Below are 19,295 nucleotides of genomic sequence, written 5' to 3'. Positions count from 1 at the left end.
GCCCCCAGCACACCCCAGCACAGACACTGCGACAGCACGACCTGCTGCAGCTCAGGGTCAGGGGGGTAAACAGCCACCGGGAAAGATCCAGAGATGCTCTGGCCTGTTTTTCCCTTTGTGCCATTGAGAGGATGGCTGGTAAAACTCACGGAGTAGGAAAATGCTGGAAGAACCCTTATAGTCTGTGTCAAGATGCAATTGCAAAGACTAAGCATTAATGCACAACCCAAGACAAAGAATTGCAACTCTAATCTGGCATGTGGAGGAAACAAAGCATTTTCTGTATCTATACCTCTAAAATCATACAGAAAGCTCAAATTTCTCTTTGTCCAGTTCAAAAGTCAGTCACAAGGGGGTTTCAGAGTGAAAAAATAATCTCCTTTTACTCTGGAGCCAGCATGAAGAAATTTTACCACTACTTTCCTTCCAGCTCCTCTTCCCACAGAGCTCCCTTTTCTCACCTATTTTGCTATGACAAAGGAACAGTCTCTGTGATGGCTACTGAAGATGACCTTCGTGCTACCTGCTTCTGGTTCACACCTGGGCAACTGTCACCCTGCTGGGGCTCCCATCAAGCTCTGCTCTCCCACTTCTCTCCCGTTCAACTCCTTGTCCCTCACTAGTCTCAACAGTGTCTGCCCACCCCCTCCCCTCCTGCCTCCCCCCCCCCCCCCCCCCAAGCAAACCAGAAAGGTTTCTTCCTTCCTCTAAGCTCCAAACATCCTTCTGGGGCCCAGGCCTGCTGCCACAAGGAAGCAGTTTCCAAAACGCTGGAACGTACTGCTCTCATGACTAGTGTGAGGGTATTTAAGAGCCCTCTGCTCTGGCCTCAACACTGACTCTGGTTTCATTTCTTTTACTGGGAGGCTGACAAGAGCTGGGAGCCAGCCATAGGTCTTGCGGCGTGAGGTTCAGGCTCTTACCAGGTCTGCTTCATGAGGATTTTGAAGCCATCTGGGCACGTCGAAGGGACAGGAAGGTGCAGGCTGTTACTGCCCACTCCCCAAATGATGGCTGAAGAGTCCACATCCTTGTAGGGGATCTCTCCTGTAAGCAGCTCCCACAAAACTACCCCAAATGACCTGATGAAAAAATAAAACAGGATAAAAGCTTCTGTGTGAATTCAATTAAACAGAGACATCTGGAGCTTGGGAAAAAAAAAAAAAAAAGACGTTTGTTTGGCAACACAGGGCAATAGGTATGTCTGATCTGAAATTGAGAGTAGGTGCAACAGTGTTTACGTAGTAGCTTTTAACCCAGTGTAGCTGTTCCACACACCAGGTAACTCTTCCTCCACTGCTCCAGCACTGGGCTGAACACCAAACCACGCTGGTTTTCACACAGCCTTTCACTTTTCTTTGTGAGATTATAAAAATCCTGAAAGCATATTTTCTGTATAGATTAAATCTCACTGCTGTTAAATGAAAAGAGAAGTTAGCTTTTCTGAGACAGACTTTAGACTGTTCTTATTGGTCTGGACAGACGGAACTGGTGTCTTACAGACACAACACAACAAAGGTTTTGCAGTCTTTTTACATTTAACTTCCCCCCCGCCCCCACCAAAAGCTCCCTCTGCTGTTACGTGTACTGCTAGGTATGAGTTTCATGGGTCTGACACAGTACTGCAACTACTGCAACACAGAAATTAACAAATGTGTTTAAGTGTCAGTATCAAAAGCACATGCAGTCTCATCCGATATTTCTTTTGTGCTGAAGAAAGGAAGGCTAAAGAAAGAAAAAATTAAGAGAATTCTGCCTGGTGAAGAGGTTCTTATTACAAGAACTGGAAGATATAGGTAAGAAAACTCACTTTGCTTCTCTTCCTTAGGAAAACGATCAGTAACGACCAAACCCTTAATTTATAACAGCAAACAGTTATTTATTTACAATCTTCACCCAATAAAACACCAAGGAAATATCAAACCAATCAATGCAGAGGTAAACAAAATGCTGCTGAGAGCCAGCACCCTGACTGCACATTAACAACCAGGCTGTGATTCCAGGTGAAGCACAACCATCCGATTCCAAACCCAGCTGTATCTCCCTCCTTGCGTGCCCCATCCGTCCATGGGACACTGACCCTGCCAAGCTTGCTGGCAAGTCAAACAAGGTGAGAAGTGAGAAGTGTGTTTCTGGCTTGTACTAAAATCAACTTGCTGTTGTTCAGTATAGAAGAACATCTAAGGGACAAACTGCCTGGGTCTGAACAACCATCAGTCACGGAACAGAACTTCATGTGAAAAATGTTGCACTTTCAAAGCCCAGTGACTTCAAATCGCAGGGCGGGGGGTAAGGGGGATGGGGAGTAGGGGAACCAACCACAAAACAAGCAGAATTTGAATATTTTTTTCCCTTGAATTTTTTTTTTCCATGGGCTGCAGGAAAGCAGGGATACAGGTGTTTGGACAAACTACTGGGAAACCCCATCTGGTTTCAGCTTTGTTATGATTAAGAACTGACAAAGGATTTTCGAGACTCCTGATAAGATTACAGATTTTTTTTTTTTAGCCTGCTGTTAAAGATGAGAGAGCAGACATAAGCAGCTTAGGAACTGTTCTCATTTGTTGTCAGCATTCACAAACATTGCTTTTGCTCATCTTGGGGGAGAAATGGATGTCAAGGAGGAGTTTGAGCAATCATCAGTGCACTGCACTCAAGAGGAACTTGCACCAAAGGCACCTCTAGGTTTGAACCGAAGAGCAACATCGCTAAGTCACTGAGGACAGGAGTAAAGGAGTGCCCACAGCCCTCAGCGGAGCTTGCAGCTGGATTTTATTGGACACTATGCTCCATGCAATACTCCTGAACCTAAGCCACTCTAAAGGACAGAAAACTGAGGGTGGAAATTGGGCGCCGTTCCTCCTCATGAACCTGTGATTCAAAGGGAAAAGCTCACCAGACAAATGCTGAGTGTTTTCTTTCCAAAACAACCCAAGGGTTTCTCCGAGAAGAACTGGCTCATGCTATGCCCTGCTACATCCACACAAAATGAATGCACAAACCAGAGCTGTACACCACAGGTTACAAGACTTTCCCTTTCCCTACAGGAAATCTTTACTTAAAGTCATGACCCAGCTCCAAGCTACACCGCCCGTAGGAGGCTGCTGTCCGACTCCACTCGCACTCCAAACCACCTACCTGCAGCTTAAACGTTGTGTAAGGGAGGTGACAGCATCTGAAGCTGAAAAACCACAAGAAGGAAAATTCATCCTGGCCGTAAAGCAGGGAGAAGGGCCTTTGTCCTGGCTACTGACATTAAATATGCAGAAATAACAAGGCAGAAACAGATGTGGTTCCCTTGAGGACTCTGAAACCTGTGGAAAGGCATCCCAAAGGAGCTCCAAGGCTGAGCTCTCTCTCAAGCATTTTTAACAGCATGGAGATCTGAACCTTTCCCTGTGTTCCTTTGGACACAGAGTACATTCCACATGGGATGGAAACAGGTGTTCAAAACTCTAACAACGTGTCCAGGTTTCCTCCCCCGTGGATCCAGGGGGTCGATTCACTGCACTATAATCCTGTGGCTGTACATATAACAGCAAACCCAGTGTGCAGAAAGCAAAAGGTGGTCAAACCCTTCTAGCTAGCAGAGTAGAGGCCTCCCTACAGCTCAAGTGTGGCCCTGAAGAGGTTAGAAAGCAAATGAAAAATGGCTGCAGCAGTTTCTGAAAGGGCTCTGAGCACCAGCAGTGGAAGAAAGCTCTGGCCTGAATAATGACACAGGCAAGAACCGCTGCATTTGCTTACTGCAAGACACAGCCTGCACCGAGTCTTGTTAGGTACCTTCACATCTCACCACACAACTTTTACACATGTATGTCATTTTACTTTCCATTATAGCCCACGGTTCAGTAACAGAGTTCGGGCACTAGGCAGATGGAGAAAGGAACAGTCCACCACAGAGCAAACTATTCCCATGCCTAAGATGGGAAAAGACTGCAGAGTATGTAATGTGCTGGGAAACCAAGTGGCTAAACAGAAGGTGAAGATACTTAAATATTAACACTACTCACCAGATATCCACCTTTTCAGAGACAGGCTCATTGCGTATCACCTCTGGGGCCATCCAAGCCACAGTTCCCGCAAAAGACATTTTGGTACTTTTATCACTGAGTTCTTTAGATGTACCAAAATCTGAAATTTTTACTGCATCTGTGTGTGTAACCAAAACACTGGCAAAAAAAGAGAAAAAATAATATCAGCATTTTGCAGTTTTTCTTATGCCATAACAGCCACTGTGAGTAAATCCCTTCTTAATCAACACAAACAGGTGACGAGGCCATGCTGTTCACAACTGCAGTACAAGAAAAAAGATTATGTGTTTTCACTGATGAAAGCTCTCGCTTTCTTTGAAGTGGTTGTGTTTTGTGCCTCAAATGCATTTCTAAACGCTACAAGTCAAAAATCAATCTTGATAAAATTGCAAATTAACAAGTCACTGAAGATTCACTATACCTGGGGACATTTCAAAATTTTAGTAAAGCTGTACCTTAAACTACGCTGTAAACCATCTACAAGTCTTATCTTAATGCACTGTCACAGTCACGTCATAGGCTAAAGAAGTTATAAGCATCTAGGGAATAAGAATTAATACAAGCAGCCAGGTAGTTTTAGCCAGAACGCAACAGAGGAATGAGAGATGCATTCCAGAAAACCAGGGAAATAAAAGAACAAATAAGAAGGAAAAATAAAAAAGCAGAAGCCAACAGAATATCCCACTTTCAACAAGGGCCATACACCATCAAATCATTAGAAATATTTCCTGACTGCTATTTATCATGTAAGGTACTGGTAAAATTTCCAGTCTTGTTAAATTGCAGCACAGGAGGGCAGTGCCAACAAGTTTCATTAGTTTCACTCTCATTAGTTTTGAGTCAACATAGAAAAAAAAATAATGGGGCTTTTGACCTAACTTTAAACTACTCCTCAAGAAAAAAAGTGAAATAGAGAGAAGCACAATGGGGGGAAGTTTAGGTAGTTAGAGACTCACTTTGGTGACTTGAGGTCTCGATGGATGATTTTGTGAAGGTGCAGATAATTCATCCCACTTGCAATCCCCGTGGACCAATCCACGAGCAGCCGAGGGGTGACTTTCCGCCCCGCTCGCAGGACTTCGTAGAGCTGCCCATGTGCACAGTACTCCATGATAATGCAGTAGCATGGGGCTTGAGTGCAAACTCCCCTATCAAAGAAAACACACAGCTAGTGAGGATCAGGAGAGTAAAAGTCCCAGGGCAGCTCTCAAAGGTGGCAATCCAGGGGCAGGAGAGTAACCTCCTTACTCTGCCTGGGCAAGGCTCTGCTAACAGCTCTATTTCCCGAACAGGAAGGGGGAGGTCTCCTGCATCCTTTGGACAGGAGGAACCTCATCTGTGACAGGGGTGGGTTTCCTTCAACTTCCACACCTGCAGATTTGTAGGGTTCACAGAAGACCTTCTGTGAACCCGCAAGCAAAGCACAGCACAGCACTGGGTGAGAATTGTGTCCATAGCTTTGTTTTCACAAGAGTGTGCAGCAATTTGAGAGGAAGGATGACCACTCGTTTTGTCCTACAGACAGCTTAGTTCCTGGATTTTAAAAACTTGGCCAGGGCACATGACCAAACGGCTCTTGCCTGGATAAAGGTACATTTCAAACAAGTTTCACAACCTACTTGAACGCAATGATGTTAGGATGTTTGAGTTTCCGCAAGTGCTTGATATCTGTTTCGTTCTGATCTCTCACTTTCTTGATGGCCACCTCCTCTGCCCGGAATTTGCCCAAGAAGACAGCTCCCTGCGCACCGCTGCCCAGCCACTGCAGCTCCGAGATCTCCTCGAACGGGACCTCCCAGGTATCTAGGCAGGGGGAAGCAAAGGGGATAACGTCAAAAATCAGAACCACAAAAATATTCTGCTGTAAGATCACATAAGGACAGCACCTGCCACCTCCCTTCCTAAACCTTCAAGGTGGACTTTTCTGGAGGTAGTAGATGGCAGAGTCTCCCAGTACAGGCACAGCTGAGGCACACACCACACAGGCTCAGCCTCAGGATCCCTTTCACCCAGCTCCTCTCCACGTCACAGTCACCTCCAGCCTTCCAGCTGCTTTTCCAGCAGAGCTCACCGCTACTGCTAACCGCTCAGGTAAGCTGCTTCTACTTGGCAGGCAGCAATTTAACATACCAGGGACACTGGATTCCCAATTTAGAGAGGAGGTCCCCTGCTTCACAAATGAATGAGTATGGTATCTCTTATTAAGTACATGACTCCATTGAAAAGCATAGATGAGAAGAAACATTTAAAGTTCACAACTGACATAAAAAATATTGACAGTTCTCCCCCATCCCTGAAATAGGGCAAAAATAGGAAATAAAAGGGAAGGTCAGAGGTGGCAGGTTGTAAAACGCAGACCAGCAACCACCGAGTTACCCACCACAAAGCACATTAACCACCACCAGCGGTCACAGAAACAGATCTTTCCCACACCAACATTATGTGTATCAGTGTCAAACAGGAAAAAAAAAAATCTTAAGCAATTCCTCCTCTTAGGTACCCACACGCATCTTGTAGGGACACTGCCAGAGTGATCCAGTAGCACTGCATAAACTGTTTCAAGACAGTTGTACCCATTAGAACAGAAAGCCTTGTTGTCTGTGAGTCACCTTGAAATTACCTTAACATCCCACAAACAACAAGATAAAAGGCAGGCAATCATTTACTCACTGTAACTCAATAAATGCGTAGGTTTACAAAATAAATTATTAAGCAGCAAAACCAGCAAGTAGCCCACTGCTTTCTGAAATAAAAGGAAGTCACACCTATACAGATCCCTATTTCAGAAGACTACAAAGATGCATCTTCTTTCATCCAGCCTCGAGCCACTGGGGTGTTCCCAGGGCTCCAATTCAGATTATGCAAATGTGTACACTTCAGAAACTGTCACCACTGAAGGGAAACATATATGCAAACTGCCTCTGGACTGATCCCAATTCAAATCTTTCCATCAAACCATTCCTGTGACACTAGCTGGATGTCTCCTGCTGAATGCCAACTCTCCAGGCACGGCCAAGGAAAGCCAGCTCCCATCCGGAGCCGGGCTCCAGTGCTTGTTCTGCTTACTGAACTAGAAAAAAAACCCCTAACATTGTTAATACAGCAAAAATTCCGTACAACTTGGCAGGGCAAAGTTCAATCCTTAGCACATGTTTCCTTACAGACACAAGTCTATTTTTCACACTGCTATATCCGCTTGCAACCTTACATTGCACAAAAATACTAAGACAGCGCATGTGGTGCTCAACTGAAACACATTATAACAAAGTAGCCCAGTAACCATGGATTTGCCACAGACCATCCCCATCCCCATCCCCAATCTTCAAGAACGCCATGGCACTGTGAAGGTGATGTCTCCTTTGGTACTGAAGCACATGCCTGTCTGCGTAAGAACAAAACAAACTGATGCATGAAACACTCCGTGACCACTATCCTGACTACAGGACATTCAAGGATTTTAAACATTCTTTACCAAACAACTTGAGCAATTTTTTGTCACAATACTTATAATTAGTATTTAATTCTTTAGACATGAAAAGACAGTTCTTTAAATAAGAAAAATAAAAGAAAATAAGGAAATTCACAAATAAATCGAGAAGATTTGTATTTCTATTTAATTGACAAATACACTGCTTCTGAAAGAAGGTGGTAAATACAGATGATTCTTCTGGTTGTTGATGAACAGTATTTTCACATGGGCAACCCTGAAACTGTTCTCTTGCACTGAAATAGCTGTTTCTTTACATGTGAGAAGAGTGCCTTTCCTGTACAAGGCACCCAACGTTGTCATTTAATTCCCTGAAACACCCGGAGTTTGTGAGCAGTAATGGGTAACTATATTGCTATTACCTAGAGACCTAATTTGCTCTTAATATTACCTATTAACTTTCGCAATGGCAAAAGCAGAGAGGACTGTAAACAAAGCAAACAAAAGTTCACTACTTCCTCCTACAAAGTCATCTCATGTTTTTTTAGTAAGATATATCCTTTCCCATATCCCACTTGCACCCCGATCATCAAGGGCACGATTCAGGGAAGAGGTTTCACTGCAGCAACAATCTGAAACATCCTACATCTTTGGGAATTCAAGAAAAACAAAGAGCCAAACCATACGTAACATATAATGCAACAGTAAGACAAAATTAAAAAAAAAAAACAAAACCAAAACAAAACACAAATCTTTCACTGTACAGGAACACGTTACTATGTGTCAAGACAGCCGGCATCAGCAATTGGTTTGGCTCCCATAACATATCAAGCCCTGAAAAGCTTCCCAAAGAAGGGGATGCTGGTGGAGGAAAGCACTGGACTACCCTGGGCTGAAAACCAGGGTTTGTTAGCATTCGTGGTGCAAACCTGCATTTTCTACTACAATCCAAACCCACTGATTAAAAAACACATCTGAATGACCCCGTGTATGTGCTCCCTACGGCTCCCTGGGACCATCCTCAAGGACAACAGGCTGATGAGGATCACTATTACCAAGTTAGCCTTACCAGTTCTGCAGAGGGGCAATGGGCAAGGGCGGATAACAGAGGACTCAACATCAACACACTGCGCCAGCTGAGCATAGCTGACAGCTGAGGCCACGCACATCAGCCGGAGAGCGGGTCACACAGCCCTCCCCACTGCCTGTACAGACCCATCCTCAACAGCCCACAACACCTTGAGGCAAAGGACGGTGAATTACGGCTGTCCCAGCTACAGCACACCTATCCAGCCAGTACAATGAGAAACCAGCATGTGAGCGGTGATGCTGAGATCTCTGTCACCTCAACCAACAGCCTGAAACAGAAAAGGACTTGCATACACCAGCTGCCAGAACTTGGGTGCGTGGCTATGATGATTCACCCTAGTTAAGTCCAAGTGCCTGTCCAGAAGAGTTAACACCTCAGATGATCAGCAGGGTGGCTAGGAAACACACCTGGATTGTTTCCTTGTTCAATGGGCTTGTTCAAAAAGTCCATCAGCATTGCTTGGCTAAACATCCGTCGAGACTGCCTGGACTTCAGGGCTTGCCACAGCTCTCCTAGTGCTCCCCAGCTCCAGCAGGAGAGACACGAGGCTACCTCCTACCAGGATGGAGCAGTTTTTATTCCAGAGTCTTCTGGGCCTAAAGAAACCTGTGGGATACATCCCCTAAACAAATTAAAGTGTAATAGCCGCAGGAATTACGCAAGAGATTGCGTTTCTAAGGTGATTAAGAACCATTTGAGTAGAATGATGGGAATCTGTTTCCCATGAGGAAGAAATGCAAGAGCAGCCTGAGCCATTGACTCAATTATTTGAAGCAAATTTTTGCCGTTTGCCAGCGTTGGCCGCTTGCCAGCATTGGCATTACGACAAGAAGCATCTCTGGTATACAAAAAACAACCCTACAAACACAAGCAACGCTTTGTAAAGCACCTTGCTCTCCAGGTTGACACAAAAACGCACACGATGACAGTAAATACCTAGCTTGTGAAAGGGAGGTGAAAGCAACTCCTGAAGACACATTCTTAATCCAAAGGAAATTGCTCAGAGTCTGTAGAAAACACAAGTCTTACTATAAAGCGCTAGAGTCCCAACAATCCAAATTAACTAACTGTTAGAAACAAAGAACTAAGTGTATCTCCTTGAAAACACTCACCAACAGCCTTTAGAAATCAGATTAAACAACTGGAAAAACTTAGTCAGGAGTGATTTTATGGGTCAATCCAAAATACTAAAACCTCTGATAACCAACTGGCAACCACCGAACAATACAAAAGCAAGCCCTCCCTGCAGGAATGACCACTCACCAAACAGAACGTTTAACAGCAGCAGTGGGCACTGCTCAGTCAACCAGCAGACCACCCTGCAGCAACTTGCAGCTGAAGCTGACCAAAGCCCTGCCCAGCATGGGCCCTGAAGGGAAGCACAGAAATGCACTCCTCTTGATAACCATCTCAGGTGCTGAGAAGGAAACTCAAGGAGTAATTTCAACAAGAAAATAACGTGGCATCATGTAAAAGTTGTTCTTATCTTTTCCCCCATTCACCAAACCATGAGCTGAGCCTTCACAGGCAATACGGACTCTAGTATCAGACATCTGCAAAGGGCATGAAACCTATTTATAACTTGCTACTTGCAACCACAACACAACACCACCACCACATCCTAGAGTTTGGGCCTGCAGGAGATCCAAAGCAGGTGAGCAGGGATGCCAGTGAGCAGCAAAAAGTACTAGGAAGTATGTGCATGCAACACTAAACCCTCCCCCACTATACTGGACTCCTACCCTAGTTGTTTGATAAAGCCCAACGCAAGGATAGAGTTTAAAGTAGTTGTTTCATGAAGAGGGGAAAAAAAACCCCATCATCTGCACAGATCTGTGGCACCAGCCCAAAACTTTAAATAAGCCCCCAGGGGAATGAAAGGCCACCACAAGCCTCTCTTTTACTTCCTAACGAGCCAGAGACATTTCTTCAGCCTGTCTTCTCCAAACACCAGCACTTGCACAAACACAAACCTTGCATCCTCTGTGCTCTTGCTAAAAGACAGCAAAAATAAAAGCAATCACATACATCAGTTATTAAATTGCTGGCTTCTATGTAGCTGATGGAATGCACAAAAAGATGATTTTCTGGTAGAAAGAAACAAGAATGAGATCATCTGGAAAACAGAACATGAATATTCTGACAAAATCCTCAAGTTTCAGCACAGAAGCAGTTTAAAAAGGTTGATCAGAAGTAACAGAAGTATACTACTACCATTAGAGGTCTGTCCAGCTGAGCAGCTCCAGATGAATAAATACATACATTTTTTTTTTATATCTTGTTTTCACTCTCATTTATGATGGTGAAGACACTGAAGATGCCGCTAAATCACACAGGCCCTACAGAGCAGCTCCCAATTGATCTTCAGCCTTACCACACCTGTAGCCATTTCAAAACCATCCTTTTAGGAAGGGCCTAATGCCAACGGCAAACTGCAAAGTGTCCCTGAATCTATGGCTCTGAACATGCTCATGACACTGAAGATGGCAAGGCACTTCTGTGCAGACAAAGAGGAGCTATACACGTGCCCTCTAAGCACAACACTCTCAGCTGCTCACTGTCACTAGTTAGCACTTCCATCTTTTTTTATTAGTAACTTTCATGCAAAAGGAAGTGTCCCCTGTGGGCCATCAAAGCACATATTAAATTGTGGTCTCCAATGCATCTGCTGTCCCAATTATATGCAAAATACGATCTCTTCGTCTCACAGGTAGCTTTCCTGAAGCTACCCATCTGAGCTTACAGCACACACACGCACATGACTGCTCAGCAGCAACCGGTGACAAGAAGGGCAACATGGTGAGATGGAGCTTGTATGGGACCGTCACAGGGTTGCAGGAAGCAGCTGATGTAACTCTGCATCTGCCTCTCTTCCTTGGAAAGTTTCAGCTTCACTTAAGAGCACTGAGCCTTCGAACTAAAGTGCAACACAGACTGACACCCTGCCTCCCCTCAATGTCACCTGCCTGCTCTGAGGCCCGTGTTCCTTCAGCAGACTCCCCAGCCCACCAGCCTTTTCCAATCCTCGCCACAGCCGACTCCACATACTGTGCTATCACCCCAACAGCATTAATTCCCCAAGGAATTTTCAGTCACTTTTTTTTTTACGTATAGACTCAACCATGTGTGACATACTGAGTTGACAAATACAGACAAAATTCAGAACCAACTCTGCCAAAGGATTTCCAAGCCAAGTAAACTCTTGCTGAGCCCATAGGTCTGATAGACAAGAGGCTGCTGCTTGGGAGGCACCTGCCATTCTGTAACACAGACGTGCATTTCCCTGCTCAGAGTCAGGAACTGGAAACCATTGACTCTCGGAGGGAGGAGGAAGTTTATTTCAAGGCAGATTCACCCAACATGTTATTTAATGGCTCTGTTCTCTCATATTAGGAACTCTTCCCTGACCCAACCCTGGGGTTTAGATACAAACCACTCAGATGGCTTTTCTGACCGCATATCTTATAATTTGTCTAGGCCAGAAGACAATTTGACTAATACCGAGCTGTGATCCCAGCGATACAGGAGACTTCTACCCTGCAGTATATACTGTGGTGGCCAGGCTGTTCCCATTTTCGATAAGCCTCAACCGTTTCAGCTCCTTAATTCTAATGACAGCTTGTTCTTTTCCCATCTGCCACTTCCCTCCCCCTGTGCTAGGGGAGAAATCAGGCACCAAAGGCAGAGCACGCTCTGCTCTTTAGCTTTCAGTAACCCCTAAAGATATATCTATGAATTGACTGGGGCATTAGTTATTCCCAAACTACATTTTTTTTTAATGTATTTATACTCACACACGCTTATAGATTTACACTTGCACATTTATACATCTGAATGAAAAAGGCATAAACATTAAAGGCCATATTTCTGGAAAGATAAGTACTGAATGATATTTTAAAGAGTAAAATTACTCCTGAACAAAAAGATAGAAAAGTTAATGTAACATGCCCATAGACAAGGAATACTTTGCTATTTGGCGGTCAGCTAGAGCCAGATGCACATACAGGAGCAGAAATGCCTGTCTATGTTTTTCATCTGGCATAAAAAAACTGCAGTAATGAAGTAGTTGGTACAATCCCTGTCTTCAACACAGTTCTTTCTGATCCTCACTTACATGAATACTCAGTTCAGATTCAGACCTTGTCACAATGGTCCAAGGCATGGGCCAGAACAGGCAATTGGTTTTGACTCCGATCATGAGCTGCCTTTGCTACAAGTGATAGCTGTTGGCTGCACAGTGCAGGATTTCTCTTTGCAAACCCATAATAGGGCTGTACGAGACCAAACCGGTCACATGGAAAGCTGGGGAAAAGCCCTGGGGGTTGCTTTCCCCATCTTCACACATTCCCCCAGATGCAATAAAGGTTTATTTCCCTACTTACCTTGCTGTTGCAGTTTGTAGTCTGTGGAGTATGCCTTGCCTATGATGTTCCACACGGGCCTCAGACAACCAAAAAGTCCTTCAAGAAATCCACCGCTCCCACTGCCTGATCTGTTGAACTGGACTTTAACGTCATCCGCTCCACTGTTGCTCTCTCCATCCATAGTGCTCCTGTTGCCCTGAGGAATGGCTGTTTCAGACTCATCCTGCTCTCGCAGCTGCAGCACGCTGTTCTCAAATTGGTCCCTAGAGTCCTCACTGATGCTGGTCAGCACCGCTGCAGTGACCGGGCTGCTCATGTTTTCGATGAGGTCTGCCTGCAGCAAGCCCTTCTCACGCACATCCTCTATGAGCTCGGGGGATGGGTGGTTTCCAGTAGGTTCATCATGTAACCTACTAAAGTCTTTATCTTCACAGAAAGCTTTGCCAATTGAGTTTGGAGAGGAAGACAAGCTCAGGCGCTCCTGAGTACTGGCCATGATGCTGTGAGTGTGCATCAAGGAGACGGTCTAAGTTGGTACTTAGAGAATTAGTACAACACAATTCAGATGTGGCACATGAAGCCAGTACCTGAAAGGAGAGGAAAAAGAACAACTTTCAAGTCTTTATTTAAGTGTTTTCACTATGTCCACTTTCACAGAGGTGAGCTGATAATTAACTAGACATTCCAGACAACTACTAATACTTAGTAAACAATTACTGCCTTAAAAGAAGCAAATAAGTTATTCCAACAGAAACTCCACTCACACACTACTCTCGGTAACCTACTGCAGGAATTCACCGGTAAGCAAACACCACGAGTTTTACACAGAAGCCTAAAGTCAAAACCATGAAAGACTCAAGCAAAGAGCTGTTTCTTCATGGTTACTATCACATTTATCAGACTGAAGCTGACCCCCAGCTGTCTCCCAGCTCAGGTATGGTTTCAGTTCAGCACTGTTTCTGTGTCTGGCACAGTCCGCAAGCTCAGGATTCCTCTGCAAACCCTTGAGACAAAGCCATACAGAAACAAAGCACAGTGATTTAAGTACCTTGAGTCCACCAAGGGGATGGTTTGTAGCTGCTCTCTCAGAGTCCCACCTAGTTACAACTATCCTGATCCTTTCAAGTTCAGTGTAGCAAGGTACGTCACGTTCTCTAACCATGTACATGTCAGCCTCATAAACAACTAAAATTTAGAGAGCTTCATGGGAACAGTATATCCTCCTCTCTGATCTCCCTCCTTCCACATACCTGAAGAGCATCTCCTCCCACTGCGCTCTGCTTTCTCCCTGCATGAAGTTAGAATCACAGAATGGTTTGGGTTGGAAGAGACCTTAAACTTCACCTAGTTCCAACCCCCCTGCCATGGGCAGGGACACCTTCCACTAGACCAGGTCACTGCAAGCCCCATCCAGCCTGGCCTTGAGCACCTGCAGGGATGGGACACCCACAGCTGCTCTGGGCAGCCTGTGCCAGCACCTCTCCACCCTCACAGAAAAGACTTTTTTCTATCCTCTTTCAGTTTAAAGCCATTCCCCCTTGTAAAATGTCCCTCTCCAGCTTTCTTGTTGACCCCTTCAGGCACTGGGAGCTGCTCTAAGGTCCCCCTGGAGCCTTCTCCAGGCTGAACAGCCCCAGCTCCCAGCCTGTCTCCACAGCAGAGGGGCCCCAGCCCTCTGACCACATCTGTGGCATCCTCCGGACTTGCTCCAACAGGTCCAAGCTCCTGGTATGTTGCATATAAATTCAGAGCTGGTGTCCCTTTTAAAAAGTGTGCATGTGTGTCCCCATCTTTTGCTACGTGCTCCGCTGCAAGACCCTTTTTCCACAATCCCACATAGTGTCACCTTTCTACAGATCTGGGCGGGCAGCCGGGGGGTCACACTGTGAGAGCTGCCCGCTGCCAAAGTACTTCTCTGGTGCAGACCCACTTATGAAACAAGAATCTCCAGTTTTGCACCAGAAGTAATTAAGCGCATTCAGCCTGTAACACGGAAGAAAGTCCAACTTAAAATTCCATATGAAGTTGAGAGGAGGGGGAAAAATGGCATTAACAAACTATTTTGTTAAAAACTAAGATCAGTTACACCGGGTGCAAAGTCCCAGGCTCTGCAAACAGCCACTGAAAGGAAGAAAGAGGTGGCCAGGTAGCACGGAGCCAATCCGAAGGGAACAGCTCAGTCCCGTGACTTCTCCAGATGAGGTCATTACAGAGATGGGAGCTAAGACCTTCAGCCTGGTGTATGGAAAGCTTGCGCTCGGCTTCAGTCCCTCCTCCAACAGCAGAAGCAGCAAACGGGAGCAGCCAGGAGCTTGCCTGACATTCCCGTATTTCTGCCTGCTCACATGGGGTATGCAGAAAAGCTTTATTAGAAGAACGTTATTTACATTGTAAATTTTGTTCTTTAAAAGAAAACGAAACAGCAAGTGAGGCAAAAATCGAGGCACAGTCCATACTAGTTAAGGAGCTGAACTTGACTTGTACTCGAGAGTTGGTTACTCCTGACCTACCTGTGACCGGTGACCGGAGTAGTATGGTTACTGCTAGTAGCAGTTGTTAATATGATCACAGATTTTGTTGTGGAATATCAGGAAAAGAGAGTATTTTCAGACCTGAACAGATTTTCAGAAAAATACCAACATAACCGCAATTCAGTGTTCCTGGGCACTGGCCCTGCTCATATCCAAAAGTCTGAGAGACACAAATGATTCTTTAAACAAACGCAAAATGTGACCAGTGGTCCTGCAGACAAATCTGACAGCGTATAAAGCAATGTAAACTAAACGTCAATCAGTTTCCCCTGCAAGAAACCCTAGAATAGGAGCCAAAACAAGAACTTGAGGTAACAAGTGTCCCAAAGTATCTCAAATTTAAACAATGGGAAGTGCACTATGGATTAAATCAGACTTGAAGGATAAAATCAGTTTGCCATTATGTGACTCTTAGAGTACACTAATATAGTCCAGGATTTTGCTTTTATGTTATTTTCTGACTTCAGAATGTCTGACTGTAGATTTAACAGAGAAAAAACAGCTTTTCCTGCACATATTTCACATTCTCCTAGTTTCTAAATGGATTACCAGCATTGTATGTGACTCCTTCTCCCCATGAATTTCTCAGTAGTGCCCGAAAAGCGAAGCACCTCTCTTCCACCCTGCTGCTGAAGCACCACCACATGTACGTGTTACACTGCTACCAGCTGCTAGACCACCTGGCCGCACTTCTGCACTGACACTATTTGCCCTAAAGCCACCTGCAGCCTCCCACCACGGCTGGGGCTCAATACAGTGGACAGTGCGAGTGCACCCAGAGAGCCCCTTTCTTTGATCTCAATAAAAAGATGAAGTTTAGGCAAGCGGCGTGCATTTTCTGTGCCTATGACAGAATGACAGGCCTGTTAGCTGGGAAGGGCCCCTGGAAGCGACTAGGTTGAGCCCCCCTCCTGCCTGCCCCAGGGCTACCCCAGCACAGCTCAGCCAAGAACAAACCCCCAGGTGCGGGGACATCAGGTCTGTCTCAACAGATCAAACTGCCTTCTCCAAGACTTAGATGTTCCAAATAAAAAATAAAGCCTTTAAGCACAGTACTCTGCCATCTTATATGCCACTGTATCTGCTTCACGGAGAGAGGGGGCATGCAAAAGCTACAAAAGTGTTTTCAAACTGGCATGATACAGCCTTATGTAGTACTTACATAAGCAGCCTGAATTTTCCGAGGTGCAGTGAACTCAGTGTTTTGAGAGCATGAGACAGCAGCATTTATTTTAAAACAACTTTGTATCAAGTCAACTTAAAGTAAAGCAGCTCAGATACATTGGTGGGGGGCAGAGCACAGTTTCTGCCACGATGCATCAATGCTGACTTGTTGGAGAAATTAATTTTTTTAATTCTATTACAGTAAATTCTTCAACATGCAACCTCTTACCTTAGCAAAATTAGATTTAACACAAGGCAAATTAGGTTGTCTTTGACCTTACAATCTCTTCAAATATGGGATGAAGAGCATTTTTCAAGCTTTATCATCATGCCTCCCCTATTCTTTTGGTTAGAGTACCAAAGATATGGCTGAGATTGTCCATGTTGAACTCTTCCCAATAAAAGAAATCTTATGTTTCATTCAATGCAAAGAAAAACATTTTCTTAAAAGTTTTAAGTTTCATTAAATATAGACTGCTTGCCACTTGGGATGTTTATGATCTCTATGTGCCTCCTTAACTTTTACAGTGAAGAGCACAGTCAAGTAGCATTCTGCTTCTCTCTTAGTGATGCTTCTGCTGTATAGTCTTAAAGTCAAAAGCTGAAAAGCTCTGTGTGTGTAGGAGGAATTTGTGCATATTTATGATACTCAGATTTCACCAAGTGCTGCTGCAAAAGCAGACTTCAAAGCAGACCCTCTGATCTGAACTATTTTGATGAGTTCATGCACTCTGCAGCTAACAAATTTATTTTACGTCGATGAGGAAATTTGAAGCTCGGTGTAATTTTGTACAATCACAATTTCTGGTAAATGATTCCATTTCCAGGGAAAGCATTTTTCCAGGCAAAATCCTACCGTGCCCCGACAAAAGAAGCACAAAGTACACCTCATACGGGAAGAGTGAGACTGTACCTCAACACATCAGACAGCCCGAACTGCAGTTTGTAACTATCAGAAAAGTGACAGTGTACCCAAATCAGCACCAGAGCGGTGAATCAGTTATCACAAGGCATGCTCTCACGTTGCCCGATACTCTGCCTGCTCCTGGAAACATCCATCTAGTAAGTGTTCTCACACACACGCAGAGCAACCAAAGCACGTGGCTGCCTAAAGTCCAGTATTTATGAGTGTCAAAGCAATGGTCAGGTTTGAAGACATGGCAGAGTTAAACACATGCCTTGCTTAGACCATAATGAAGTTTCTTCATTAAAGAGCTGTGCTAAAAATAGAGTAGCAAATCACAACTCCAGAGCAGCACACAAACAAAATGTTAGTATGCTGTAAAGACTGCATAAGTACAAAGCAGTTGTCACTCAGCTTCCTAACAGCACAAATGTCTAGTAATATTAAGATAATTTCCTTGAAGCACTATTTCCTATATCACCCTGTCAAGCATATTCTGCGCTTGCACTTCCAACATACAAAGAGAATAAAAGCAACTGCCTGATCCACATTTAAGGGCTGAAAAAGAGCAGCTGGCAGAAATTAGCCAGCTGATACATGGCAAATATCAAGGACAGAAAAGATTCCTGTCCCTATCACTCCTTACATTCAAGCCCTGGGGTTCCCTTGCTTTTTCCTGGTACTCGGTGTAACTTCCTTCTGGCTACATTAGGTACAGCAAGGTAACTACACATTTCCATGCTGATAATGCAACTGCAATTTATGTGTGTAACATCTCAAGACTATTGCAATACTCCTGGCTTGGGACAGTACTTGGGACAATGTTCTAGAATGTAAAAAAAATGCAAAAATTATGCTTACAAAGTACAGTTACCTTGCTACATGTATCTTGCAGATGAGTCCTCCTGCCCCCTGTGATTATCTCTCAGTTTATACGCAGAATTTTTACAACAGGTTGATACACAGTCCTCTCCCATCTCTTGACCTTCCACTGTACAACTTCAGCACAGGAAAGCACCAAGAGTTGCTGATTTGCCAAGTACCAGAGCTTTGGCTGTCGCTTCTGACCTCTGGGTTTGGAAATCACATGATTTTATTATATAGGATTCCAACAAACTTTCTCTTTTCCTGGTCTCCTGGTAAGGAAAATGTTGTATGAGTAGATCAGATACGCCTCTTACGCTGCACCTATGGTTTTACATTACTTGGAATATATGCTTGTGTTTTGCATGGTTGTTTTAAACACAAACTGTAGCAGCAGATCCATTAATAGAGAACGAGTTGCACATCATCAAAACGCAACCTCTGTTTTCAAGGGTTTTCTTTTGGGGTGTGGGTTTTTTTTGAAGTCACGTTATCCAGAGGAAGGAATTGCAAATGAACATATTCGGTAGCTTCACCCAGAATTGCTCTGCCTTTCTTTCCCTTCTTTAGGAGAAAAAAACCCAAACAAACAACAAACCAACTCTATCCTGTTAGGTTTTTAAAGAAGGAACGACACTATTAAGCTAGCCCACATTCACTGGGTGCAGTCTAGTCTGTGTATGGGAAGCTCCTTAAGCTAACTATGGAGTAGCCCAAGGCAAAAGCTTAGGGATTTTTCAGCAATCGATCAATTTCTTTCTCAAGACAAACTGCTCCTTCAAGGAAGCATGTTTCTTCCACATCACAACATACATCCCATCTCATACCTGCATGCATCCTCAGCCACAGCCCAGCCTTATTTTTAAATGTTACAATAACGACATTGCCAAAACGTAATGAATTTCTGATAAAAGTTT

The 19,295-nt window shown here is 44.4% G+C and overlaps 1 protein-coding gene across 5 annotated transcripts in view; it reads right to left on the bottom strand.

The window, feature by feature from the left end:
• Window positions 1-19,295, bottom strand: part of MAP3K13 (mitogen-activated protein kinase kinase kinase 13) — an 82,438-nt gene that overhangs the window by 11,683 nt on the left and 51,460 nt on the right. For all 5 annotated transcript variants that reach the window (XM_080409743.1, XM_080409747.1, XM_080409746.1 and 2 more), the window contains 5 exons: window positions 12,934-13,502; window positions 5,654-5,837; window positions 4,991-5,182; window positions 4,014-4,172; window positions 924-1,082 (listed from right to left, as the gene is read on the bottom strand). In XM_080409743.1, the coding sequence (XP_080265869.1) occupies window positions 924-1,082; window positions 4,014-4,172; window positions 4,991-5,182; window positions 5,654-5,837; window positions 12,934-13,429 (1,190 nt within the window). In that variant the 5' untranslated portion in view covers window positions 13,430-13,502. The remainder of the gene's footprint in view (window positions 1-923; window positions 1,083-4,013; window positions 4,173-4,990; window positions 5,183-5,653; window positions 5,838-12,933; window positions 13,503-19,295) is intronic.

Source organism: Falco punctatus, assembly GCF_963210335.1.
Source record: "Falco punctatus genome assembly, chromosome: 13".
Taxonomy (NCBI): domain Eukaryota; kingdom Metazoa; phylum Chordata; class Aves; order Falconiformes; family Falconidae; genus Falco; species Falco punctatus.
This window is presented reverse-complemented; position numbering and strand designations above follow the sequence as displayed.